Here is a 27779-nt window from a genome sequence, read left to right as displayed (position 1 = left end):
ATACTTACATTTGATTCACTCATCACTACTCTTGCAGTCCTTGTGTATTTTCATCATTTTTCATCCCTTACAGAGTTTTTCCATCAGTCACTAGCCTTTATTTTTTTGTACTCAATTTTTTGCAGTTTTCATCAATTCTAACATTTTCACATCTATCACTAGTCTTTGATCATGCATCTTTTCACCATTTCGTATCCTCTCCAGCATCTTTTCACCTATACACTAGTCTCATTCCACATACATACACTTTCTCCACGGTCTTCCCTTTTAACTCAAAGCAGACTGACGCAAAGGGCTCCTGTTGCTCCCTCTGACGCCGCCGCTGAACGCATTCCCGGCACTAACCCTCGCCAGACAAACAGACACACGCAGCTCTTCCCGCCGCGGAAATTGAATCTCTGCGCTGCACTGGACTAGACACAATTATTCTTTATGACCTCTCACGTCTCTTGTGTGTGTGTTTGTGTGTGTGTGTGTGTGTGTGTGTGTGTGTGTGTGTGTGTGTGTGTGTGTGTGTGTGTGTGATTCACCTCGGTCGTCTGCTGGTCACCCAGCCAGTCTTCCCCATTACGGAGCGAGCTCAAAGCTCATAGACCGATCTTCGGGTAGGACTGAGACCACATAACACACTCCACACACCGGGAAAGCGAGGTCACAACCCCTCGAGTTACATCCAGTACCTATTTACTGCTAGGTGAACAGGGGCTAAACATTAAGATACTTGCCCATTTGCCTCGCCGCTTACCGGGATTCGAACCCAGCCCTCTCGATTGTGAGTCGAGCATGCTAACCACTAGGCTAGGTTAAGTTAGGTTAGGTTGGGTTGGGTTGGGTATCCTTTCATTAAACACGGTTCAGTTTAGCATTGCAAGTAAATAGTAATAAGTCGAGTACGACGTTAGGTGTGTGTGTGTGTGTGTGTGTGTGTGTGTGTGTGTGTGTGTGTGTGTGTGTGTGTGTGTGTGTGTGTGTGTGTGTACGTGTATGTGTGTTTAATCCTTTCTGTTTTATTGTGACAAGTTAGTGTGAACTGACAGAGAGAGAGAGAGAGAGAGAGAGAGAGAGAGAGAGAGAGAGAGAGAGAGAGAGAGAGAGTGTATCAGCATCCCTTTTGAGGCCCTCGCTCACTCTCCCCTCTCACCGCTATTATTTCATCCGATTTAATGAAAACTCGCACTTGAAAGCATTTGGGAAAAAGTGTCACTGTTTTTAGATAATTTTTTTGTGCGAAAATTACCATCTGTCGGTGCGTCATTCAGTGAAAGATTACATTTTTTTTTCAATGTTGGTAAAAATTTTCATGCTTATGTTCACTCCAGCTGGGCATTATAATGTGTGATATATATGTATAGTGTTATATCTACGCGCGCACACACACACACACACACACACACGGCAATATTGAGTTTCCTTTCCCTTTTTCCCTTTTCTCTAGTAATTAAACTACGATTATTTTGACTATTTATCTTTTAAGATATAAAGTATTTTTATAATATATAGTGACATACCTAAACGTCACTTAAACGGAGAAACACACACACACACACACACACACACACACACACACACACACACACACACACACACACACACACACACACAGGTAGTGGTAGTAGCACAGACGTAAAAAACACCCTGATTTACATGCATGCCGACAGTTCAGATGCAAAAACGTACACGCACCCCTCTCTCCACCACTCCACCCTTGCTCCAGGCCCTCCAGATTCCCGGCGGAGGGACGCGGCGGGGTAATTATACATGAATTGCGTTTGTGTACCGCGGTCAAGATCGTTCCCTGTATTTTTGGCGGTAATTTGCCATTTAAGGAGTAAGTTGTGGCAAAGAGGGCGAGGCGGACAGGTCAATAGGTCGGCTCCCTCCAGTTCGCAGCGGGGCGTCGGGAGTTGATGGTAATTAGTGGTGTTTAACCGCGATTACTTGTATGTATCTTGGAAGGTGCGGGGCGGGATAGCGGGGGTTGATAGCCTAAGACTCTGTTAGGGCGTGGGGGCGTGGGGCAAGATAGTGTTGTAACGGGATAGGGCGGGTGCGGTAGTATTGTTGTAATGAGGCGAAGGGGCGGCCTGCGTGTGGCGTGGCTGCAGCAGTAGAATGTTCCGGTAGAGAGGCGGGCGGTGTGGAGAGGTGGTAAGGTTCTTGTGGCGCTCTTTCTCATCGCAAACTTGTCTCGTGTTGTTACCAGCGCGAGGCAGTAAAGTAGGTGTCTTAATGCGGCCTTAATCGGCTTGTCGACTTCCTTTTGGATGTAAGCTTGAAAACCGATGCTGTTACCGTCTTTCTGTTCCTCCTCCACCACCACCACTACCTCCTACTCCTCTTCCTCTTACTCCTCCTCCTCCTCCTCCTCCTCCTCCTCCTCCTCCTCCTCCTCCTCCTCCTCCTCCTCCTCCTCCTATACCACCCCCCTTCCTCCTTCTCTCACCCGTGTAAGTGCCTTAAATGGTCGGTCGGGGGGAGTTTAATGCACTGTTGAAGCACGATAAGTGTCCTTTCTTGCGGGAGTAACTTGAGGGTGACGCGCACATGAGGACGAGGGTGTGACGTTGAGGAGGTGTCACCCCATTACACCTGCTCTCCGTCACACGCTGCTGGTGGTGACATGTGGCCGCCTCTCCCTCTATCACCCTTACTGACCATTGACCTCCTCCTCCTCCTCCTCCTCCTCCTTTTCTCCCACACCCTCGCCCTTCAGAAAGCTGATCCCCGAAAAAGATGGGAGAGGGAATGGCCCTAAAACCTTTGAGTTAGGGTTTGGGGTCCAGACAATAGCGAGGTAAGGAACGAGTCTCTGAGGCAAGGGGAGGCATCTTTTGGGGCTGTGAGGTGTTCTTGGGTCGATATGAAACCATGACGGTGAGGGACTTTGAAGAAATCCTCAAAACGTTTCTGTCATATGTGTTTCAGTCCTTTGGCAGGTGAACTCGTTAGTGGAGCTGCGAGGGGCATTAGGTCGTCCCTCTGGCGGTCAGGTGATGGCTCTGAACTTACGCCGTTAACCTGACACTAAAGGTGGGTGATCAGGTGAGTGAGTTTGACATCCTCCCCTTCAGGTTAACCACTTCGACAGGTGTTCACGCGACTTTACTGTGCTAGGGAGACGTATGCAGGTGTTTGTTGCTTGGGGAATATGAAGTGGCGTTTGGTGAGGTGGATGGAAAGGTGCGTGGGTTCGGGGTGGGTTGAGGGAGGACATGCGTTGCCAGGACGATGTCAAGATTTCGGAATTTCGTTGAGGAAAAGTTCATATAAATTCAGGACACTCCTTTCACGCCCTCCGAGAGACAGTTAGAGGATTGAGGAGGGTACGAAGAGGAGCAACATTGGCGGAGGAATGAAAAAGGAAAAAAGTCTCTTATTTGTGCAGGGCTGAGAGAAGGACATTTATTCATCACGGGGATTGCAAGGAAAGGAAAGAAGGGTAAGAAACACGGAAAGGAGGTCAGCTGAAGGGAAGATACATCAGGAGGAGGAAAATAAGCGAGAGAAAGAAACTGAATGAATACCAGTGATGTTTTGGCGATGTTAAATGACACGGAAGGGCAAGGTAGGTAAATACTGGAGTGAAGACGTAGTATGAATGAAGACCAGGAAATTGTAGAGACGTGTATCAGGAATAAATGTCATGATAGACAGAGGGAGCAGGTGAGCATAGGTAGATATTGAAGATTGACAGATGTTGGTGAAATAAAGGGAATGGAACCGTAGGAGAAAGGTATAGTGCCACAGCATACACATACAGATTTCAGGCATAAATCATACACAGGTAATACTAGCTGACAAAATATGTATTAAGAGAATTATAAGTACAGACGACCGTGAAAGCTTATTTTCTATAATTATGGATACTATTGATAGAACTGTCATGATTATTGAGTCTTTTGTATGCTTTCTCTTTTGCCCTTAACTAAAATAAAAAAAACCCTCTTATTTACAAAAACTGAAATGGAAAAAAAAGGATATATAGTTATGAAGTAAGCGGATGACAGGGAAACGAACTCCGGGAACTGAGCGGCATTTAATTACAGGCAGCGGATGTGTACAGGTAAAAAGTGGACAGGTGGCAGAGGGAAGGTAAACGGGCTATGAGAGAGAGAGAGAGAGAGAGAGAGAGAGAGAGAGAGGGAGAGGGAAAGGCGTGTCATCAAGTGAAGGATAATGAAGTAGCTTGTCAATAACGCCGACCTGACTGATGGTTGTTCCGCCCACCGATACATTACCCACTGCTCACTGCCCCGCCATTTGTGTACTTCCTGTCGTGCTACCTTTGTCAGGGCTCGTTGCTGTCTTTATTGTGGGTTGTTGCTTTTTTTGTGCTGCCGTCAGCAACTTTGTAGTGGTCGTTGAGGGTTGATTAGTCTTTTCTTGGTCGTTGATTGGTTCCTGGAGTCGTCTGTGGCTTTGTGTGTCGTTTGATGGCATTTTGGGGTTAGTCAGTGGGTTTCTGGGTTTGTCATTGCTTTTGTGGTCGTCATCGGTGGTTTTTAGCCCCTTCAATACTGGGACACATTTTTAACTTGAAATTTGGGTGTGATTAGACAACATTTGTGACATTAGGAAGGGCTTATGGTGATCAGAAGATTAATGGCCATAGTCTCCAATATTTTAATCCCCACTTAAGTTTCTGAAGCTATTGAAAATCACCAAATAGTAACCAGAATGAATATGGAAATGCGTCATGGTACTCAAGGGTAATTAGTATTGTAAGGGTTGTTGTTGGCTTTGAATGATCGTCGGTGGCTTTGTGGAGGTTACCGGTGGCTGGTGAAGGTAATTAATAGCTTTGTGTAGGTGTCTGTGTTCATGTATTGGCACTCTGACTTTTTTTCAGGTCGTCCATGGGTTTTTGGGGACTGATTATCTACAAAAAGTGGTTGGTGATTTTGCATGGAGTTTCGTGACTGTATTTTGTCTTTGTATTGGTCGTTGCTGGCTCTATGGTATTCATGGAACTCTATAGAGGTGGCGAACAAGTGATGGAGGACGGCAAGAGGACCAGAATATAAGGGACAGTGATGCATTGATCCAATATTCCGGTAATTCCTTATACTGGACCATGGCGTGAGGCGTACTCGTGTGATCGTAGGAGATAAGCGATAGCTGTCATATTGGACTAGCTTGGTGTGGGGTGATATGAACACACACACACACACACACACACACACACACACACACACACACACACACACACACACACACACACACACACACACATTGCATGCCTCACACGTTCCATCGCTCGACACTTCCCAACATCTTCAGTTTTATCATCAGCTGTCAATATGAGAAAGTACTATGAGTTCTTCTTTCTCAGTACTTATTGATTCACAGCTGCGTACTCGCCTGAGGAATAAGTTATCGGGTCTGTGCGTGTCGGGTGCCGCGGCGAACACTCCAGGCGCCGAGATATTCAATTTAAAACTGAAATTTGAAATTCATCTCTCCCGAGCTTGGTTGTTTCACGCCCGGCTGCAGACGCGGGTCCCACGTGTGTGGCGGGGCGTGAGCTGTTTTAAGGGGTTAGTATGATTCCTTTTCTTGCGTTTTCGTTGCCTTGCTCATTCTATCCTTTCTGCTGCTCTCCTTATTTTTCACTTCGTGTCTCGTATTTACATCGCGAACTCCAGAAGAAAACAAAATTGTAATAGCATTTCTTTGATTTATTTTGCCACATTGTCAAGTCTCCTTTTGCAGCTTCCAGCCTTGTCCGCATTACTCCAGAGACCTCCTGCTCTCCCTCCCCTGCTATATTTCCTCCTCCCCCCACTTCTCCCCCTCCCCACTGCTCTCATTGCCAGGCCACACATGGAAGCCAAGTCGCTCACACGCTCTCTCGCGGGGACGAAAAGAGCGGCGGGAGAGGACAAGGGACCAGGCCAGGAGGAGGAGGACCGACCTGGCGTCTGAGAAGAACGCCTCAGCCTCGGTACTTATGGAGTCCTGTCGGAGCGGGACAACGCCCACACACCCGGCCCCGCGCCGCCCCGCCCCCACACGCCTGTAGTCGCCGCCCCTTGTGCACCCACCGTCCGTCTCCGACCCGACCATCCTCGCTTCAGGCGTCGTCCTCCTCCTCCTCCTCTTCCTTCTACTTCTTGCCTTCATCCCCCTGCCCCGTGGCGCCTGCAGCACACAGGCCTGGTTTCTTGTTTGCTTTTATTGTGTGGGCGTTCCTGTTGAAGTATATAATTAATTCTATATCACTTTAATGTTCTTCCAAAACGATGGCCTGTTCTCAGCCGGCTGTGTGTCTCGTTCCATTCTGAGACGTGTGCATCTTTGGTTCTCACGACAAGTGTAGGAGTAAGAAGAGGAGGAGGAGGAGGAAGAAGATGAGGAGGAGAAGGAGGATGGTCGAATAGGGACTCACAGCTGCATCGCCGATTCGACAACTCCCTGGAACTGGTATGACTGGTCTGACCCGTCTCGTCCTAAAAGGAATCCAGAGCGATGAGTCTACGCGCTGCATACAACCGTGGGCCGGATCACTGCGTCTGAGGAGAAACAGAATACGTATGTGTGTGTGTGTGTGTGTGTGTGTGTGTGTGTGTGTGTGTGTGTGTGTGATACCTTATCGCGATGCCTCACCCTGACGGAAAATTATATCAGTGCATCAAAGGCGGCGGCAACAGAAGAGTGTAGCTGACGCGTGTGGCCGGTACGAGTAGACCTACGTGGCGCGGTGATGCACGAGCGGGTCCCTCCTCTTGACATAACAAACAGTCGGCTGGGGCGGGAGAGACACTCAACAAATAGTGCGAATAAATCCACATTGGAAGGACGGGAGCGAGGCGTTATTTATGGGAGTGTGTGGCGCCGGTGGGCAGCGTGCGGGCATTGTGTAGCGGCGGGTAGCGAGGGCAGCCGTGGGTGGGAAGACGGGCGGAGTTATGGGACAGACGGCAATGTTGTGGGTAGAGTGGGTAGGTATGTGGGCGGTGCGGGGGAGTCTGGGGTAGCCACTTGCTTCCTCACCCTTAATGCATGCTCCGGCCGCCTTGCTCTTCCCTCCCCGCCACTGTCACTGCCAAAGCAACGTGATTATTTTACGTTAATCCCGCGAGACTAAGCCAAGGCCGAGCTTAAATCAGAAGTAAGAAAAACTGCCACGCAGTAAACTCAATGCAGTGTTTGTAATGCGTGGAAATATCCTCGTCTTGCGTTGTGTCGGGGCTGTAATGGGCAGCATGTCCCGGTGACGCAGGGTGAGGTAGGGATTTGGGGAAGAGTGGCGGCAGGTCACGGGGCGCTGCTGCACAGGGTGGGGACGTCATCCTCCCCTATACGTGGTGGTGTGAGCCCTTCCTGTTTCCTGGTTTCCGCCTGATAATGACTGGTGTTTAAATCAAATTTCCAGAGTCTACTACCCGAGTCTGTCTGGCCTGTGTAATAGACTTCCGGAAGGCGTGTACCTGTCGTAGAACCTGAGTTAGAACCTGTGGTAGAACTTGTAGTACATCTTTACAGTTAGGCTAAGGTGCGACCTTCCATCAGGCGGTCGCTGCAGGACGAGCCATTTAGACACTTATGACATGATGGACCGACGCTCCATCTCAGCGGAAAGCCGCCAGCCAGCTGAGCTCAGTCCCCGTACCCTCACACCCTCGCGACCACCACAGAGGGAGAACCTAGACAGTGGCGAGGGATGCGGCCTGCACAGTGAAGAGCCTTTGTGTTCTTGTGTGTGTGTGTGTGTGTGTGTGTGTGTGTGTGTGTGTGTGTGTGTGTGTGTGTGTGTATTTCTTTTTTATGAACGTATGAAGATCATAACAGTACTAAAAACATTTGCTGAATGGCTTTTGATATTTGATTGAACGCTTTGTTGCAAGCCCTGTACCCTAACACACACACACACACACACACACACACACACACACACACACACACACACACCATGGTTACAGCCTGAAAAGCATCATCTCGTGGGAGGCAGCGAGTGGAGGCAGCGAGGCGTCCTTCAGTCAGGACACGAGGCGAGGGTCTCATAAAATAAATACAGTACAAGACATTTACACCAAAAAAGTAGTAAAGGGTGAGTTACCATTAGATGCTGAGGGCGCGGCTGATGACTTTTCCTGCCTCGCCGCTCTTCGCATGGGGGCGGCTAAGATAAGAAAAAGAAGTCTGCGAAACCACAAGCAGAAAACAAATCTTGAGAAGTAAAAACAACACGTACAAAGACACAACAACACCAGTAACCAGGGAGAGGACGCGACAGGACGGCTCTCCATGTACTTGTTTACTGAATCAGTTGATACCTCTTCCCTCCGTGCTTCGTAAAATGATACAATGGCGCGTTGTTTGTCTCTGTCCAGGAACTTTACCGCAAAACCTTCGTCCGGGTGGCTATTATTGTGAAGGGCTCGCCACAGGAAACTCAACCACACATTACCTTCAAGGGCCACATATTGCCTGCCCTTCCTCCTCGTGCTGTTGCTCCCTGCTTGCCTCTATTCCATCATCGCCTGCCTTCCTTCCCCTCCTTCCTTCCTTCCTTCCTTCCTTCCAGTCAACCCTGCCATACCTAAACTCTACCCTGTTGTGTTTTATCATTTACTTTTGGCTTCTCAATTCTCAATATTTACTCATGGTTTTAGTTGTTTTAAGATTCACTTCACTCATTTCTTTATTTTTTATATCTTCATTATTCTAAGACTTAATTTTCTTCCATACCTTGAAACTTCCTTCATATCTATTACACATCTGTTATTCTTTTAGTCTTTATTAATTTTAGCCCTCATTTTTTTACATCCGCATTCGTAGATTTTCCCTATCTTCTTAAAACTCTGAAATTTTCCTTTAATTTTTCAAACATCCTCAATTTTTCCTTCATCTTAAAACATCCTCATTATTTCCCTTCATCCTCAAACATCCTCAATTTGCTCCATCGTCATACAACATCCTCAATTTACCCTTCACTTTCAAACCTACTCAATTTTCTAACCACTCCCCATCAGCGTTAAACCTTCTTCCCCTTACCACTCATTCCTTCACTGCACACTCCCACGATCACACCTCGGAAACCAAACATCTTCTTATCCTTCCATTGTTTTTAACCTCCCCAAAACTTACATCTTCGTCACCTCGCTCTCCCAACTATAGCTATTGCACCTCACCTCTTCACCCCTCCAGCACGCCCGCCCCTTCATCCCTTAACCACCCTCTTCCCTTCACCCCCACCTCCCTTTACCTTCCCCTCCCTCGGATTTCAAAGGGAGAGACAGTTGAGCACGCGATGCTTCCATAATGAGGCAGGGAACTGTCGCTCGAGGACTGCGATAGTGGGTGAAGAAGGAAAGAGGGAGATAAAAGGAGGAAACAAGGGAGGAGGCAAAATTAGAGGGGAGAAATGGAGGGAGGATGAAAGAAAAGAATGGGAAGGGGAAAGCAAGGGAGGAAGTAAAAGAACAGGGTGGAATGGTGAAAGAAAGGAAGGTAATGAAGAAAAGAAGGAAGGAAGGAATGATAAAATAAAAAGAGGAAAGAAGAAACGGAAGAAAGAAAGGGAAAGAATGATGGAGGAAAAGAGAAAACAAGGAAGAAAGAAAGGAAGGGAAGAAAAAAGAGTAAAGAGAGAAAAAAGGAAAATAAAGAGTTTAGAGAAGGAACGAAAGGATAAAGGAGGGAGAGTGAGAGGAGTGGAGAAAACAAGGAGGAGGAAACGAGGAAGGACGGATGGAATGTTTGGGGGAAGGAAGGAGCGTGAGAGAGAGAAACGGAATGAAGGAGGAGGGAAGGGATGATAGGAGGAAAGAGAAGGAGAAAAATGGAAGAAGCAGAAGAGGAAGGAAACGAAGATGAAAGGGAGGGAAGGTTTGAGGAAGAGGAAAAGTAAAGAAGGAGGGCAGAGAGTGACAGAGGAAACAAATAGTAGTAAGATATGAAGGTAGAAAAATTAGAGGAAAAGAAATAAGGGAAGAAAGAAAAGTAAGGAAAGAGTAGGAGGATTGGAAGAAGGAAATAAATAAGATAGAAAGTGGGGTTTGATTTAAAGAAAAAAAGAAAAGTAAGAGAGAAAGAAAGAAATGGTCAGAGGAAGGATAGAAGTAAGCGTAAGCGAGGAAGGGAGAGTTGGGAGAGGGAAAGAACGAAGCGGGTGAGAGGGAGAGGGTAAGGGAGAGAGGGAGGGGAGAGAGGGAGGGAATTCGATGGAAGTGAGGGAAAAATACTGCTTTGATGAGTGGTTTCAGTGGAAGGAAAATGGAGAGGTATGAAAGGGGAGCGGTTCAGGTGAAGTCTGGGGGGGGGGGGGAAGGGAACGCCGGTGAGGGGAAAAGATGTTTAATTATTGTAATAAGAAAGGTATTTTTGTGGTTTATGCGAGAAATCTGGAGGAGAGGAAGGAAACGGGCAACTAATGATAGTGTTTCTGTAGTGCTAGCTGTAGTGAAGGTAGTAGTAGTAGTAGTAGTAGTAGTAGTAGTAGTAGTAGTAGTAGTAGTAGTAGTAGTAGCAGTAATAGCAGCAGTAGTAGTAGTAGTAGTAGTAGTAGTAGTAGTAGTAGTAGTAGTAGTAGTAGTAGTAGTAGTAGTAGTAGTAGTAGTTGTTGTTGTTGTTGTTGTTGTTATATTAGTAATAGTGGTAATAGTAGCAGTAGTAGTAGCAATAGTAGTAGAAGTAGTAGTAGCAGTAGTAGTAGTAGTAGTAGTAGTAGTAGTAGTAGTAGTAGTAGTAGTAGTAGTAGTGGTGGTAGTATAGTATTAGTAGCAGTAGTAGCAGTAGTAGTATAGTAGTAGTAGCAGTATTAGTGATATTGCACACCTTTGTTCTGAGTTCAAGAGTCATTATAATTTGTTGATAATTAAAGCTTGGTTCGAGCGCTGCGTCGGTAACGTCATGACATAGTGAATTCTGTTTAATGTTTCCTTAATGAATCGGCATTGAAAAAAAAAATATTCCATCAAAGAAACACATTATTGTCCCTGCTGAGTTTTATGCATTTCATTACTTTGATCTGCTGCAAATTATTAATGTTAAATACGACAACAAACAACAAATATATTAATTTTCCATATTCATTCATTCATTGGTCATGTTTTGTTTTTCTTATATTTTGTTTGATATGAAAGAGATTGTTTATTAGTATAATGATGATTTAATTGGAATATTGTAGTGTGAACAATGTATGGACACACACACACACACACACACACACACACACACACACACACACCCGGTAGCTCAGTGGTTAGAGCGCTGGCTTCACAAGCCAGAGGACCGGGGTTCGATTCCCCGGCCGGGTGGAGATATTTGGGTGTGTCTCCTTTCACGTGTAGCCCCTGTTCACCTAGCAGTGAGTAGGTACGGGATGTAAATCGAGGAGTTGTGACCTTGTTGTCCCGGTGTGTGGTGTGTGCCTGGTCTCAGGCCTATCGAAGATCGGAAATAATGAGCTCTGAGCTCGTTCCGTAGGGTAACGTCTGGCTGTCTCGTCAGAGACTGCAGCAGATCAAACAGTGAAACACACACACACACAAACACACACACACACACACACACACATTCACATACACACACACACACAAACACATATGCACACACATTTTTGGTCCACATTTCACATTTTTCTTGTTTTTATCAGTTAAAATCCTCCGTTCTCTTTTCTTTTCCACTTTAGATTTCATTCTTAATCTCTCTCTCTCTCTCTCTCTCTCTCTCTCTCTCTCTCTCTCTCTCTCTCTCTCTCTCTCTCTCTCTCTCTCTCTTTCTCTCTCTCCCGAGCCCACCAGATTTTGCCGCCCTTGCCTCTGAAAGTTGTGTTAAGTGTTTGCGCAAAGAAAAATCCGCTAATATCTGTCTTTACCGCCGCGATAATCCTGCCGAAGGGGATCCCGGTGGTTGGGGGGTGGACTGGAGCTTGCAGAGGATTTCACACCTTCATCTCTTTCCTCTTTTTCCCTCCCGTGTGTTCCTCTTTCCCTCATTCCATATTTCTTCATTCCTTCACTTGAAGTATTCTCATCTTAACTCTTTTTTTTTTGTTTTGTTTCTGGAGTAAGCGTTTGAGTTGATAAATGAGGTGGTTTGTATTTTTTTGTGGAATCTCTTTTCTTTTCTCTTTTGCTCGTTTGGATGGGTTATGGAAATAGGTCAAGGTTTGTGGATCGTTAACCTGTTTTATGTATTTATTTCTAGTTGGCTGTTTGACCTTTTCAATACTGGGTCTCATTTTTACCTTGAGTTTTGGGTATGATAAGACGATTTTGTTGACATTAGGAAGGGTCTATGGAGGTCAGAAGATTAATGGTCAAAGTCTTCACTATTCTAACCCCCACATAAGTTTCTGAAGCTGTATAAGATCACTAAATAGTAAGCAAAATGAATATGAAAACACGTCATGGTACTAAAGAGGTTAATGTTGGCTTTTGTTAACAGGTGAATAGAAAAAAAAAGAAAAATACAAGGGCAGATTTCATACTTACCTTCTTACTTACTGCTGTATTTTCTTGTTTTTCTTCTTTCATCCTCAGTGATCCTATGTTTTCATGTTTCTCTTAGGAAGACTTTCTCCCACTCTCCGTTTTTCCCTCCCTGCTCTCTCTCTCTCTCTCTCTCTCTCTCTCTCTCTCTCTCTCTCTCTCTCTCTCTCTCTCTCTCTCTCTCTCTCTGGCCCTTTACACCAAATCCTTCACTTCCTATCTTTTCTCGGTTTCCTTTCTTCCTCTGTTTCTCTATCTCTCCACCCCCTTTCACCCTTTTCTCTGCCTTTCTCTCCTTCGTCCGATCTTTTTTCCATTTCCGCCCTTCCTCTCCTCCTTTGCTGCCTTACCATTCGCTTCACCTCCCGCCAGTTTAATTGGAATCTGACTACTAAAAAGAGAGAGAGAAAAAAAAAGTAACACAAACCGGCTGAGTTCAGAGGTGGGTGTATGCGAGTTTGGCAGCAGTGCGTGTGCGTGGGTGGATGTTCTGGTAATACTGATTGGGTGGATGACCTGTGGAAGACTTCTTTTTGACATGGAAGTGCAGTGTAAGGGTCTATGTGTGGATATGGTAACAGTGGCCTTGTGTGTGGTATTCTGTAGGATATGATAACAGTGATTCGTTATATGGTTGTGTTTAGAGTGGATTTGATAGTGATAGTTAAGTGGATGAGGTGTGAAGTGGACTTGACAACACTATATAGATGATGAAGTATATGATAACAGTATGCTTATGAATATAAACATCCTGGTAACACTAGAAATAAAGATGGCAAAACGTGAACAAGCACTGGTAACACTGTTTGAAAGTGTGGAGTAAGTCTGGTAACACTGGCTGTCTGGTGGCGTGGCAACGTGGCGGCGTGGCGTAGCGTGGCGTGGCGTGGCGTGTGCAAATGGCAACACTGATAGAAACAGTGGAGGAAGTGATGCGTGGTTTTGATAATAATTCCAGTAGGGGACGGGGGACTAAAGGTAACTAATAAAATATCTATACAACCAGGTACTGCACTGCCCTCGTGTGAATAGTAGACACACGAGACACGGGAGGAAAAAAACACACACACAGGGAGACAGAAAAAACTAACACATCATTATCCAGCCATTTTTCTTAATTAATTCCAACCTGGCGCGTGGTGACGGGGAAATAAACCATGTAAGTATAACTCGAGCCACGATATATTGGAGTGACAGCAGACGGGGTGATAGGAGGTGCTGGCGTGGCGATAGCGGCTGTGTCTGGGAGGGAGCTGTCAGGGTGGAGGGGTCTGGATGGTTCTGGACTACTCTGGGCGGGTCTCGGTGGGGGGAGGTTGGAGGTTGGGGACACTCTGGGACTCGTCTGGACCGTCTCAGTCTTCGCAGTCTTCACGGGGGGACTGTTGTGATGACGAGGTGGCCCAAAAGGGGAGAAGGACGCGTGAATGGGAGGAATGGAAGGGACGGGGAGGAGTTGGAATGAGGGTTGATAGGCTGGAGTGAGAGAAGGGTAAGGGAGAGGGTGACTTGGGTGGTGGTGGGGGTGGTGGTGGTGGTGATGGTGTCGTCGATAAAGAAGAATCTTCCTGCCTCAGACACCATTAGTCTTGCGTCAACATCACTGCCACGGAATTTTTAACTCAAATTTTTTTCTTTCCTCTTGGTTCCGTGTGTCGGGAAGAGGAGTGTTCGTGGGTGTAGCAGAGAGAGAGAGAGAGAGAGAGAGAGAGAGAGAGAGAGAGAGAGAGAGAGAGAGAGAGAGAGAGAGAGAGAGAGAGAGAGGTGGGGGGAGAGGGGTCTTTGGGTCAGATTAGCATCAGAAAAGAGGCTGAGGATATGCAGAGAGAGAAAACAGATGCAATTCGTATATAAGTATAGCTTGTGATATCTAAGCGCACATTTGCTAAGCTTGAAAAATAAAGTGTACCCGACGTCACGAGTTATTTATTTACGTGTCAGTCATATGCTAATTAGTAAGAGCAAAAAAAAAAAAAAGAAAAAAAATGAATGAGAAAAATCCATCGAAATTTTTCTTCATTTGCAAATAAAATAAATATGGCGTGATAGAAAAATGAATTGGCATTAAGAAAAAAAAACATGAATAATTGGCGTGAATATTGAGAGAAAAATTAGGTAGTATTTTCAACCCCGAGGATAATAAAATACATACAATAATATATACAAACAATCCTTGCATTAAGTAAGTACATTGACCTCACTCGGGGCAAAGGTCACTCGCCTCCGTCGTCTAGCACTCAAGACTGACTCCTCCCTCTCTCCCTCTCCCTCCCTCTCCTCTCCCTCTCCCTCTCCCTCCTCTTTTCTCCTTTCTTCTCTTATCTTTTACTGTGTTTTGTTCCTCCCTCAGTTTTGTCATTCCCTGTTCTCTTGTGTTCTATCTTGTTTTGTTTGGTTTTCTCTTCTCTTCTCTTTTCTTCTCCTGTCACCTGTCATTTGTTATCTTCTCTATTCTATTATGCTTTGCTACTACTACTCTCTCTCTCTCTCTCTCTCTCTCTCTCTCTCTCTCTCTCTCTCTCTCTCTCTCTCTCTCTCTCTCTCTCTCTCTCTCTCTCTCTCTCTCTCTCTCGTCCACCCTACCAGCTCAGAGTCGATGTGACCTTGAACGGGGATTTGCCATGAAAGCAACACACGACTCTCATGCTTAATTCCGTGCTGGAGACGAGAGGAGGAGGAGGAGGAGGAGGAGCAGCAGCAGGAGGAGAATGACGATGATGAAGAGGGGAAGGCTTAGGGAAGGATATATGTGATGGAAAGGTTATATGACTTTATATGAGGGAAGGTAAATGTGATGAGGAGAGGAGGAGAGGCAGGTAGAGGCAGGCAGGTTAGGTTGGAGGGGAAAAGCAAGGTAGTCAGAGATGGTATTAGGGGACGCAGGTGTATGTGTGTGTGTGTGTGTGTGTGTGTGTGTGTGTGTGTGTGTGTGTATGGTCGAGGGAGTGGATGCAGTGAGCGTGGAGTCTGAGGTGATGTGGTGGAGTAGAGGAGGAGTAAAGGTGCAAGGAAGGAGGGTGTGAAAATTGACATTAGGTGTTTTCAAGTCTAGAGAGAGTAGATGGTGTGAAATGTAGAGATGGGAGGAAGGTGATGTGAAAATAGACAGTAGTTGATTTTTTAGAAAGGAGGAAGGAATGATGGGTAAAAGGCAGAGATCGTGAGAAGTGAAGATGCTGGTGGAAGATCGGAGAGAGATTAGAAGTAGGTTTATTGAAGAGGGGAAGGAGGCTGAGATGAGGAAATGAAGTAGAAGGCTGTGAGAAGTAGAGATATATGGAAAGTAATACTGCAGAACATAAGGTAGAAAGTAGAATTTTGAAAGGAAATGAAAAAAATATATAAAGCCTAGAGAACAAGTTATTTTTAGGGCAGAAATAGGATTTTGAGAGGAAAAAAAAAGGACAAAAACAGAGGCTTAGAAAATGATAAATTCAAAGCAAATGATAAAGGAGAGAATAGAAACGGGTGAAATTTAAAGGAAAAGGAAAAAAATATTGCCCGATAGAAAAAAAATAATAAAACAAGATAATTTAAAGGAAGAAGTATCAATTTTGGGACGAAAGGAGAAAACAAAGGCTAGGAAAGGAAGATATTTAAAACAAGTAATACATAAAAAAAAAAAAATACAAACAGGTAAAACTTAGCGGGAAAGCAAAGGAACGAACATCGGGCAAGGTAGGCGAAGGTAGGAGTAATGGGGAAGGCCAGGCAGGTAAGGGGGGGATATAAATGAGGATGTAAGATCGTAAATTCTTCCAAGTACTCCGGTTTAATACTCGGCTCTGGTAATGGCTGGCCTGGGCTGCCATATAATCCTTCAGGTAGGCGAGGCGAGGTGAGAGATAAAAAAAAAGGGTAATGATCATCCCTCATCATCATCACCATCATCATCATCATCATCATCATCATCATCATCATCATCATTGTCATCAGGTTGCGCCCGGGACCTCCAGCAGCTTCGGGAAATCCTTGGGCGTCCTTTCACAAACAGGTTCTTCCTCCCTCCATGATTGACTGAGCTCTTGAGTCACATCCCTCGTAAGAGAGAGAGAGAGAGAGAGAGAGAGAGAGAGAGAAAGGATGGTAAACGATAAAGAAAGCATGAAATAGGAAAAAGTATGGGAAATTAGGTGTCTTTTCGGGGAGAGAGAGAGAGAGAGAGAGAGAGAGAGAGAGAGAGAGAGAGAGACTATCAACTTTACACAACCATCAGATTGTCATTACCTCCATCACCATGCAACTTTTTTTTTTTTTATCTTTTTTCTGTCCTTACCCGTAATATCCACATCAAATGACTATATGGTGGAGAACATCATCGTATATCATATAGGAGTCACACTGAGCTACCTACGTACACTTCTCTGGACTTGATCATGAGTATTAAGCCTGAGGGGAATAAGAGTGTCGAGGGATTGTAGAGTGTATGAATAAATAAGAGGGAAGTTTTAATGCACCTTTAACTCTTTCATGGCTTTATGGTTAATTTTTCCTCAGCGACTAAGCAGTCTATGCTATTTTTTTTCTCGTTCCATAGCCACTTCCAAACACTCTACCGATGAAAGATTGTATCTTTTTATCTTCCTTATAGTACAGTTGTGGTCAGAAGTGTAACCTGCCATCCTCCTTTCCACTGTTTGAATTTTCCTTTGGTGTTACATTTTCTCTGATGTCTTTAGAGTCTATCAATTGTCATGTTTAATAAGATGACCGCGGACATATCAGAGGGTTCACGGCCAAGGCTAACTGGTTAAGATTAGTGAAAAGAATACTGGACATAAACAGGCTTTTTACTTTGACTCTACATTCTCTTTAGTGCTGAGAATCGTTGCCCATTTCAATGAAATAAGCAAATCTTAACTGAATTTGCTCTTCTTTAGTATTTTTTGTAGCTATTTTGACAATTTTTGAAATTTTACTTGCGAATATACATACATAATAAGCCTCTGTACACTACGAGGGTATAGTAACACAAGTCAACAAAGAAAAACATGACATATGTAAAAGAACTCATATTAATGAAAAAAAAGGTTACATTACGATGGTGGGCAATGGGAGAGTTCGATTGAATCTTTTCTGAATTTGATTTTACCTTGGCTCATCTTCCTTTGTGTATGAAATTAATCGCAGTAGATTGATTCGACTGTGATTCAAATGACTGCGAACATAAATCAGGCATAGTAAAAGTGAGGCTTAAAGAAACAAGGGAAAGGGAGGAGAGGAGGATTATTGCACGGTTATATGTATCAGTTAGCTTATCATTGTCAGTTGGTCTTTGAAAACTGAAACCCCTGTAATGTAAAGGTTGATAGTGATAACCAACCCCATTGCCATCACTTTCCTCTCATCATTACCACTAGTAACCATCACCATCATTACATTCCACACTACTAAGCAGTCACCATCACTGTCATGTCCTCTGCCACCACCATCTGCAATACTGTCACCATTAGCTCCCATACGACCTTTGTTATTCATTACCACTATCACTATCATTTCTTCCTACACAATCATCACCATTCACCACCACCACCACAAAAAAAAAAAACACTAAAATCACCACCACCACCACCACCACCACCACCACGTCTATCATTGGCGCAGAACCGTTCAAAATCTACCAAACGGAAAGAGAAAGAATAGCAGCGTAGCGGGAGCAGCGGCGTAATGTAGCGAGACGTCAAAGGCACACACACGCCCTCTCCACTTAGAACTTGAAAGTACGGACGTGCTGGTTACGCTTTTTTAACATTTTTCTGACTTTTTATCCTTTTTCCTGTCATTGCAACGATTCACAAGCTTCAGTCTGACTTTCCTTTGATTTTCTTCTTTTCTCTTTATTTTTCATTTGGTCTCATTTTTTTTTCTCAGTTTGCGTTTTATTTTTTTTGTTTCAATTTTCTTTTTTTCATCGTGTATTTCCGCCTGTCTGTCTGTTCATCTGTCTGTTTGTCTGTCTCAGTATCCCTGGTCTTCGTGTGTGTGTGTGTGTGTGTGTGTGTGTGTTGTGTGTTGTGTGTGTGTGTGTGTGTGTGTGTGTGTGTGTGTATTGCCTCGGGTGTTGATTGTGCTTAGATCGTCTCTCTCTCTCTCTCTCTCTCTCTCTCTCTTGTTCTCTTTTCCTGGTTCGTTTATTCAGTGCATTCATTGATTTCACTTTCAGTTCGTGTCCTCCATTTTTTTTCTCTTATTTACTCATTTGTTCTTTATTTGGCTGTAGATTATTTGGCGTTCCTGTCGCGTATTTTTTTTCTTTTCAATTTTTTAGCTTTTTTTTCGTTGTTTCTCTTTTGTTTAGTGTCAATTTGAAAGTTTTAACCAGTTGTATTTTTTCAATTTTTTTTTCATTTTCTATTCTTTATTTGTATTTTTCTATTTTCTTTTCTTTTCTTTCTTTTTTCTTTTTTATTCGTATTTTTGTATTTCGTATTCTGTATTTATTTTGTATTTTGTGTTTGTATTTTTTTCTGTTTTTTTTTTCTATTTTGTGTTTAGTTCCTATTTGAAGGATTTTACTATATATATATTTTTTCTATTTATTTTCTATTGGTCTTCTTTTTCTTCCTTCTTGATTCCACCTTTCGCATATATCATCTTATTTTCTATTTCTCTCTTTCATCTCAGTTGTAATCTTCTTAATTCTCTTTCGTCTTTTCTCTTTCTCTCCTTTTCCTTCTTTCTTTCTTATTAACTTTAAATCACTCATCTCTCTCTCTCTCTCTCTCTCTCTCTCTCTCTCTCTCTCTCTCATTTATCTCTTTTTTCTCATTCTCTTCTCTCCTGATTTCTTTTCCTCTTATTCTATGCCTTTGTTCTTTTCCTTCTTCCTCTTCTCTCTCCTACTCGGTTTCCTTAAATCATTCTCTCTCTCTCTCTCTCTCTCTGCTTTCTTATGCTTTTTCTCTTCTTCCTTCTCATTTGCTCTTATTTCTCATCCCTTTTTTTTCTCTTTTTCTTCTTTCTTTCTTTTCCTTTCTACCTTTTCCTCCTTCCCTCCTATTTTTCTCCTGTTTCCCTCTTCCTTACTTCCACTCCAGCTAACTTTCTTCACAATTTCATCTTGTTTTCCCATTTATTTCCTTTTTTTTCTTTATCTTTTTCCTTCTTCTCTCAATTTTCTTTCTCTCTGTTCCCTCCCAACATCCCTAAATCATAATTCTGTCACTTAAAGTCTATCTTATTTTTCCTTTTATTTCTTCATCCTTTCTCTCTCCTCTATCTTGTTTTTCTTTTATTCCTTCCTCTTCTCCGTTCTCTGTTCTCCTCTTCTCTATTCCTCTTACAAACCTTTAAATCTTTCCTGTGTCACTTAAACTTGTCTCTTATTTTTCCTTTTATTTCCTCCCTTCTCTGTTCTCTTTTCCCTTCTTTTCTCGTTTCTCTTTCCCTTTCCTTTCTCTATTCGTCTCCTCTTTTCCTTCCTCCTTCCTTAAATCATTATTCTGTCATTTTAATTTCTATCATATTTTTCGTTTTATTTCTTTCTTCCTCCTTTCTCTTCCTTTATTCTTAAGTTTTCTTTTGTGTACTTCCTCCTCCTCCTCCTCCTCCACCTCTTCCTCCCTTCTCTCCGTTCTTCTCTTCTCTATTCCTCTTACCTTCCTTTATTTAAATCATTACTGCCACTTCATTTCTATCTTATTTTTGTCTTTTTATTTCATCCTTTCTCTTTTCTCTTCCCACTTGCGTCTCCTCCTCCTCCTCCTCCTCCTCCTCCTCCAATCGCCTTGTCTGTGTGGTGTAATAACTCTATTTTAATATTCAAGTGTTGGGCCACACTCGCCTCTCTCGCTGCACTACGAACATAAAACCATGATTTAGTTTCAACCTCGATAAAAAATTGAAAATTATACTTTGCTATCAATATGCATGTGATATATATTTCAAATGTTAGGACGTGTTTTATTTCATTAAGTTCATGTGAAATCAGGGTTCATATGTGTGTGTGTGTGTGTGTGTGTGTGTGTGTGTGTGTGTGTGCAGCGCTACAGCAGAACGTTAAAAGTGTTGATAATTGTTACTGTATTGAAATAAAATCGTGATGTTATTTTACTTTCACGTATTTTGTATTTTTCAATGTATTTTTGATGCACGGATTTGTTAAGCTGTGTCTCACGATGCATCAGTGAGTATGATCCTTTTTTAATCTATTTTTTTCCCTTTCATCCTTTTTGTCCTTTTTTTTATAATGGCTACTCACTCTTTTTCATGTTTGGTATATTTTTTCACTATTTTTCTTTCTTTTCCTCATGGAGTTATCACTTTCTATCTCTTGTTCAGTATATTTCATCCACTCTGTTATTTCTTTTGTCAAATATGCGTTTTTTCTTTCTAGTTCAGTATGTAAATTTTCTCATCTAGATATATATTCTTCACGTATGCGTTTTTTTTCTATCACATTCACTCAGCCTTGTATTTTTCTTTCTAGTATATTCTCATCATCCATTTTTTTGTCACACGTCTTCCCTTGATGTATCAATTCTTTGTGTTTTTTCTGTCTTTTTCTGTAAGCCTCATTCTTTTCCTCCTCCCTCCTGACCTTTCTTTTTTTTTATCTTCTTACCTCATGAAGTCATCTTTCTAGCATATTTTCTCCTCAAATTCTGTATTTTCGTCCCTTAATGCATTCATTCTTTGTATTTTCTTTCTAGTTCAGTAAGTCTCTTTCTTTTCTCCTCCCTCCTTACCTTCTTACCTTCCATGGCTCACCACACCCTTGTCGATCCTGACCCCACTGACCCACGCTCTATCTCTCCTTCTCTCTCTTTCTTACAGGTAAGGAACACCCGCACCTTGACCCTCAGCCTCCCGTGAGTCCTGCTGGGATGGGCTCACCTACTCACCTGCTCACCTGCTTACCTGCGAACCTTTTCCCTCACTCACCCAGGAGAGATGATGCAGGTTGACGGAGGTAATTACTGTTCTAGGATTGCAATCTCGTATATGTGCAGAGGAGGAGGTGTTGCCTGCATGATGTTGAGGACTGAGGACTTGGAGATTTGTGAACTGTAGAGAGGAAGGGAAGATTTGGTAGGTGTGAGATGGAGTGGATGGGTGATGCAGTGAATGTTGGGAGACGTAAGATGTAGAGAGGAAAGATAAATGGACAGCGAGAGGAGATATGTAGAGAATAAGGAATGGGTGTGTGATTGAGTGGAAAGCTGTGAAGAGAGAGGATATGTGATGTAGGTGAATACTGGCTGTATGTGTAAATAGGAGAGTGTGTAAGGATACTGTGGGTGGTGTGAGTAGCGTAAAGGGAATGTAGAATATGGGTGTTGTAATATTATAAAGGTGTAATGGTTAGGGAAATATTGGTTAGCATGTATTGATATGTATGTGTACTAGACACAGTGTGCTAAGGAGTGGTGGTGGTCATATATGTGAAGCAAATGGAGTGTTTTTACCGTGCAGAGTTAAAGATTATGGAAGTATTGAATAATTCCTTGCCCTACAATGGAATGGTGGTGAAATTTCGAGAATAAAAACGCTCATCACAACTTTACTAATACATCAATATGAACTGAGGTGTCTTTAGCATGATACAATAATAGTAAAGGAACAATGAATGGCTCTCTCATCAGGACAAGATGAAGATTAAAAGATTTTGAATCCATCTGATATTACATGTGAGATAGAAATTTTCCACAGCTTCATAAACACAAGGGTAGGATTATTGTGTCTGCGTTTCCAAGCGATAGGAACAAGAAAACAAATCCGTTCCTCGTTATATTACATGTTGATGAAAGGATTGAGTATACGACATACAGAAGGACAACATCCCTCGTTCTTCATCCTCTTTACTCGTAGACTCTGGAATTCTTTGCCTGCGTATAGTTTCCCTGTTTCCGAGAATCGACCTCGTTTAATCCTTCTACTGTTTACTTTTATCAAAATTGAGAGCACTGAAATATGTTATATGGGTGGAAATGAATATATGAAGCTAATTCAATATTTGCTAAGTTTCACTGTACAGTTTATAAACTGTAAAACAAGAAATATCCTTTAAAAATGTAGATGATAATGGGAATAGTCGCCTAGCAGTGAAAAGGTTGTGAGAAGATTTTTAAGACACCTTCAAACTTCAATCGGCTCCTCAATACTCCCTCTTTTTTTCCTCGCATATGACAGACAATAAGCAAACATTTATTTTTTTCTGAATTCTTCTTTGTTCTTAGGTCTTTCTGCTATGTGCATAAAAAGAAATACTGAATAAAACAACATCCACAGTATAGACAGACGAAGCTCACCAGTAGAATCAGGGAATGAAGGCAGGCCATTTTTTCCCCCTGTGCATAAAAGTGAAAGGGCACGAGAGGCGAGGTAGGGGTCGAGGGGATGACAGCACGAGCTCGCCATCAAAACAGTGTGGAAACAACATTCACCTAAAGCCTCGCCAGACAGACTAGATCGTGATAAATATGCGAGCGGGAGCGAGGGGGGGAGAGAGAGAGCGAGAGATGGGTGAAGGGAGGGAGAGAAGAGGGGGGGGAGTAGGTAGAGAGGGATGGAGGAAAGCAGCGGGCGGGACAGACAAGGCAAAGCTGATGGATAAAACTCCACTGTGGTTAATATTCCTTTTGATTAATGGGAGATTCGCCAGCGGGATGCCTCTCCACTACATGTATTTTTCTTCTATCTATTGTAGAGGGAAATTAGTGCTTATTTCTATTCTTTTTTATATGAGAGGGGAAGAGTGCCAAAGGAGGGGAGGCAAAAGCGAAACGGTAGGGGAGGAGGGAGTAAGCAGGCTGGTGGGAGTGGATTTATGTGTTAGGATTCGTATTGTTTGTTTGCCATTACCGTGAGTCATGTTAATGGGTTATTTGGACTGTGCGCACGTAATAGTAACAAGTGTTGATGTGACTCGTCTCCCGCGCTGCTCAGTTTCATATTTTTGATGTTTTCGACGAAGTGACTTTTCCATCGATTCCTTATGTCAAAGTTACATTACTACTACTACTACTACTACTACTACTACTACTACTACTACTACTACTACTACTACTACATCTGGTACTGCTACATCTGGTACTGCTACTGCCGAGACACACTATAAAAGAAATGGATACTAAGAAGACGACCCTGAAAAAAAGAAAAGAATGAGTGTGCCAAGAAAAATTCTAAATGTTTTTGTGACAGCAGGGGACGCCAGCATGCACTTCTGGTATGCTCATTCACACCTCCACAATCCCTCCTCCTCCTCCTCCTCCTCCTCCTCCTCCTCCTCCTCCTCCTCCTCCTTCTTCCCTTCCACCTCCCTCCTTCCTTTACTACACTCACATGCACTCAGCAGCCTCTCTTCCCTTCCTTCCCTCCCCAGTCCTCCAATCTCCCTGCATTCTCTCTCCCTTTTCCTCTCTCTCCTCTCTTTATTTTTACTTTCTCTCAACTTTTTTCTCTCGTCTTAGTAAGTGACCACTATTTATATTTTATTCGCTATTATAGTAACTTTTCTTTATTTTCTATTATTTCTGAACTGTGTAGTTTTTTTTTATGATAATTCTTTCTATTGTATCTATTCAGGACGCTGGTTTCGTCTGTTTACTTTCTCGTTTCCTTTGTTGTCAGTGTGTAAGTGTAAGAATCTGTGTGGTGTGTGTGAGATTGTGAGTGTGCTTGTATCTACTTGACCATCACCACCACCACCACCACCACCACCACCACCGCCACCACCTGTTGTTGCCGCCGCTCAATTCTTTGCGTACTTGCCGTGGGAGGAGGTGAGTAATGGCCTGGAGAGTATGAGTAACAACGCCAATAAGTCTTTGCGATGGATGGAGGGATGGGGAAGATGGCGACGACCTACACCCTCCCCATTACCCTCCGCCTCCACCGATAATGAAAAAAAAGGAGACAGAGTAAACAAGATGAACAAAAAAGTAACATCTTAGTGTCGGTGAACTTAATCAAGGCTGATTCCACTGCCAGGTGAGGGACAGGTATTCGAGAGGTGCTTAAAGTGCCTGCAAATACCTGGACTACTGAGGGCACAGTATCAAGATGGCCCCGTAGAAGTGTACGAGTACGTGTGTGTGTGTGTGTGTGTGTGTGTGTGTGTGTGTGTGTGTGTGTGTGTGTGTGTGTGTGTGTGTGTGTGTGTGTGTGTGTAGCTTCAGGTGTTGTTTGGGTCTTGTGGAATAACTATTATTATGTACTAGTTTTCTTTTCCTCTTTATTTTGCCCTGTAGCAGAAATGTACCTTTAATTATATACGTTGCAGAGAGAGAGAGAGAGAGAGAGAGAGAGAGAGAGAGAGAGAGAGAGAGAGAGGTGAAGAAGGTCAGAAGATACAAACCAACCCCCCAAAAAGCCAGCCAGGTGCGGGACATCATTTCCCTGTCACCTTGGCTGCGAGCGTTCACCCCCACCACCCCAACAATTCCCCCCATAACCACACCAACCACCCCCACCATCCCTACCACCTCTACCTCAATCCTCCAACTCTCCAACCTTGCAATCCCCTATCTGGAACCTCCTGGATTAATAACAGTGGCATTAAACACAAAAAAAAAAAAAAAAGAGAGAGAGAGAGAGAGAATCGCAGGTTGTAAGAGTAGCCAATCAACTTGAGTCATATTTTGGGAGACGACAGCTGCCTGGAGAGGAGAGGGGGGAGACGGGGAGGAGGGAGAGGAAACGCAGGAGGGTTTGGATGGGGAGGAGTGGACGCCGTGGGGGAGGTGAGTGATGGTCAGCGCAGCCTTTTACGGTCGCTTTCGCAAACACTCGAGTCCTGGGTAGTTGAGCTCCTCAGGTGATGCCGGTAAAGTTTATTGTGGTGTGGTCGTGTTTGGGGGTGGAAGGTAATGTGAGTGGCAGGGGTCGTGATGGTAGCTGATAAGACCAGAGAGAGAGAGAGAGAGAGAGAGAGAGAGAGAGAGAGAGAGAGAGAGAGAGAGTAGACTTTGCCGCTATTCACTGTCTCCTATAGTCATTTGTCGCTGAAATTACTCGGCGCCTCGTGTAGTGGGTGGAGGCGGCGCGGTGGTAGGCAGGCTTGTGTGGTTCAGGCGGTGGTAGTGGTGGTGGTGGTGGTGGTGGTGGCTGCGAGTCATGCTTCCTCTCACGGCCTGGCTGGCGGTGAAGGGGGAGGTGTGGAGGCGGGGGGTCGTCTGGGTCGGCCTCCTGCATCTGCTCCCGAGGTCGTTTGGGATTACGACATGTTTACTTGAAGAGAGGGGAGGGGAGGGGTTGGGAAGAGATAGAGCTTGAGGAAGACGAATATGTCATAATGCATCTTGGCCTCACGTCGCTGACCTCTGGGACTTATCACAAAAGTGGATTCTAATACCTACTTTGCGATGGTTATCATTGAATCCTCCTCTCATTAGGACTCCACTTACCTGTTTTGAGGCTTTTTCTTTAAGCGTCTTACCTTGCCTTGCTCTTGGTGTTATTCTGAGTACTCCTCCACGAAGCTTTGCCACACGAGTTGTATCTTGAGCGGCCCTAACGAAGCTAAGTCACGATACGGAGGGAGGGAGAAGCGAAGGGGTGAATTGTGATGTGCAGGAAGATTTAATGTGTAAGATGTGTTTTGTGGGTACGAAGAGCTGGAGTTAGGAGGCTCTTGGTGAGGGAAGAGGTTTTTGAATTTGTGAAGGTGTTAAGGATATATTTTTGTTAGTGCAAAAGGTTTCTGAATCTGTAAAGGTAGAATTAGCGGCATTTTTTATCTTTATTTTTCTATTATCATTTTTTTACTTCAGTATAGTTAAGAATTAGAAATGACTAAGTTGTAGGTGAAAGTTTTTTTGAGTTTATAAAGTTAAGATTACCTAAGACTTTGCCTCAGAATGTCGTTTTTGAATCTCTAGACCGTCTAGAGTATCGTGGAAGATTTTACTGTAGGTCAAGACTTATTATTATGTATGGTTAGTATTATGAAGACTTTATTCGTTTTGCTGGTGAATGCTTGAGAGTCCGTACGGCAAGAGTCTGAAAATAAAGTGTGAGGTCTTAAAGTTCGTTGAGAAGAAGTGAAGGTGTGCAGCTGAAGGTTTGTCATCCCGTACGGTACTAATTAGGAAGGTTTTATTGCTGGTGAAGGTTTGAGCACCCGTAAAGGAACAGTTTCAGAAGAGTTTGTTGGGAGCGGATATCTTTAGAGTTCATTGAGTAGAGTGAGAGCGTGTAGGTGTACGTCGAGTTGTCATTTTGCAGGATACGAATTAGAAAGCTTTTGTTGCTGCTGAAAGTTCTTGAGTTCGAGGGCAAAGTTTGTTAGGAGAAGAGATTTTTAGAGTTCATTGCCGAGTTGAGGGTTTCATTGTAGGAGAAAAGCAGGTGATGTGGAGAGAGCAGCAGGTCGCCCCTCTATCGAACATTCCAAGAAGGTTTTTCCAGCGCCTTCACCTTCGCCCGGAGCAGATCAAGGGCCGCGGGTGTGAGCGCATGTGAGTTAGGTGCTAATATCAGGTGAAGCGTGAATTATTGGAATTAGTGCCAGTCAGAATGATTTATTCAGGCGGAGTGTGTTATTTGTGGGGTGATAAAGTGATAAAGAAGCTAACTACCGCTCCTGATTCCCGCGAGGCACCCTGATACCAGTTCGCGGAAGTTAGTGGCCGCCAATGTTGTTTGTGTTAGCGGTACAGGTGGTCAGTCCCCGCGTGCACCTGGCGAGACAAGACAAACACCTCATAGATAACGCAAATAGTGCATCGCTCTTAATACCACTCGCTAACAGGTGGCTCATCTTGTTCAGGCGATTAAATTCTATCACTGTTGACAATTTAATCTCTTCAACAAGTTTAGGTGTCATTGTACGGTTTTTTTTCTCTTTCTCCCTCTCATTTTTTTTGTCCCCTTCTCATCATCTGTGGGATATGCAACACCACTATGCATGACAAAGTAACCTGTCGCCGCCTCATTCTTCCTCAGGCAACACGTAGGAGTCAAGGTAAAAAAAGAGGTGATTTCATATCTGTCTTTGTTAGTAGATTAGAATTGTACTTCGATTAGTGTACATGATGGTTCGTTTCCTGCTGTTGCTCCTCCTCTTCCTTATCCTCTTGCTCCTTCTCGTTCTCTTTTTCCTCTTCCTCCTCATTGTCATCATCATCTATATCATTTACATTATTATTGTCATTATCATCTTCGCCATCATTGTCATTATCATCTTCGTCATGGTACAAGATACCACCACGTCATTCATGCGTATCTTTTGAATATTCTCCTAAAAGTGCCTCCAGCGTGGGTAAACGTTTCTCTGCAGTAAAAGTTTCCCTTCCAAGACTAAAACGTTTGTATGAAATAAAAGCACCCATTCAGTTAAAGAGTACCGTATGAAATACAACGTAAACTCATGAGAAGAAAAAAAAAACGTTCCTGTTATGA

At 43.7% G+C, this 27779-nt stretch overlaps 1 protein-coding gene across 1 annotated transcript; it reads right to left on the bottom strand.

The window, feature by feature from the left end:
• Positions 1–6106: 6106 nt before the first annotated feature.
• LOC123499101 (MAGE-like protein 2) lies at positions 6107–25571 on the bottom strand. Its single transcript, XM_045246721.1, has 5 exons — positions 25392–25571; positions 21321–21443; positions 13567–13806; positions 12865–13037; positions 6107–6191 (listed from the first exon to the last, which is right to left on the bottom strand). Exons 1-5 carry the CDS (start codon positions 25569–25571, stop codon positions 6107–6109), a joined length of 801 nt encoding a protein of 266 aa, XP_045102656.1.
• Positions 25572–27779: the final 2208 nt, after the last annotated feature.

This window comes from Portunus trituberculatus, chromosome 49, assembly GCF_017591435.1.
Source record: "Portunus trituberculatus isolate SZX2019 chromosome 49, ASM1759143v1, whole genome shotgun sequence".
Classification (NCBI taxonomy): Eukaryota; Metazoa; Arthropoda; class Malacostraca; order Decapoda; family Portunidae; genus Portunus; species Portunus trituberculatus.
Note: the sequence above shows the minus strand (reverse complement) of the source record. Positions and strands in the feature narration are given on the sequence as shown.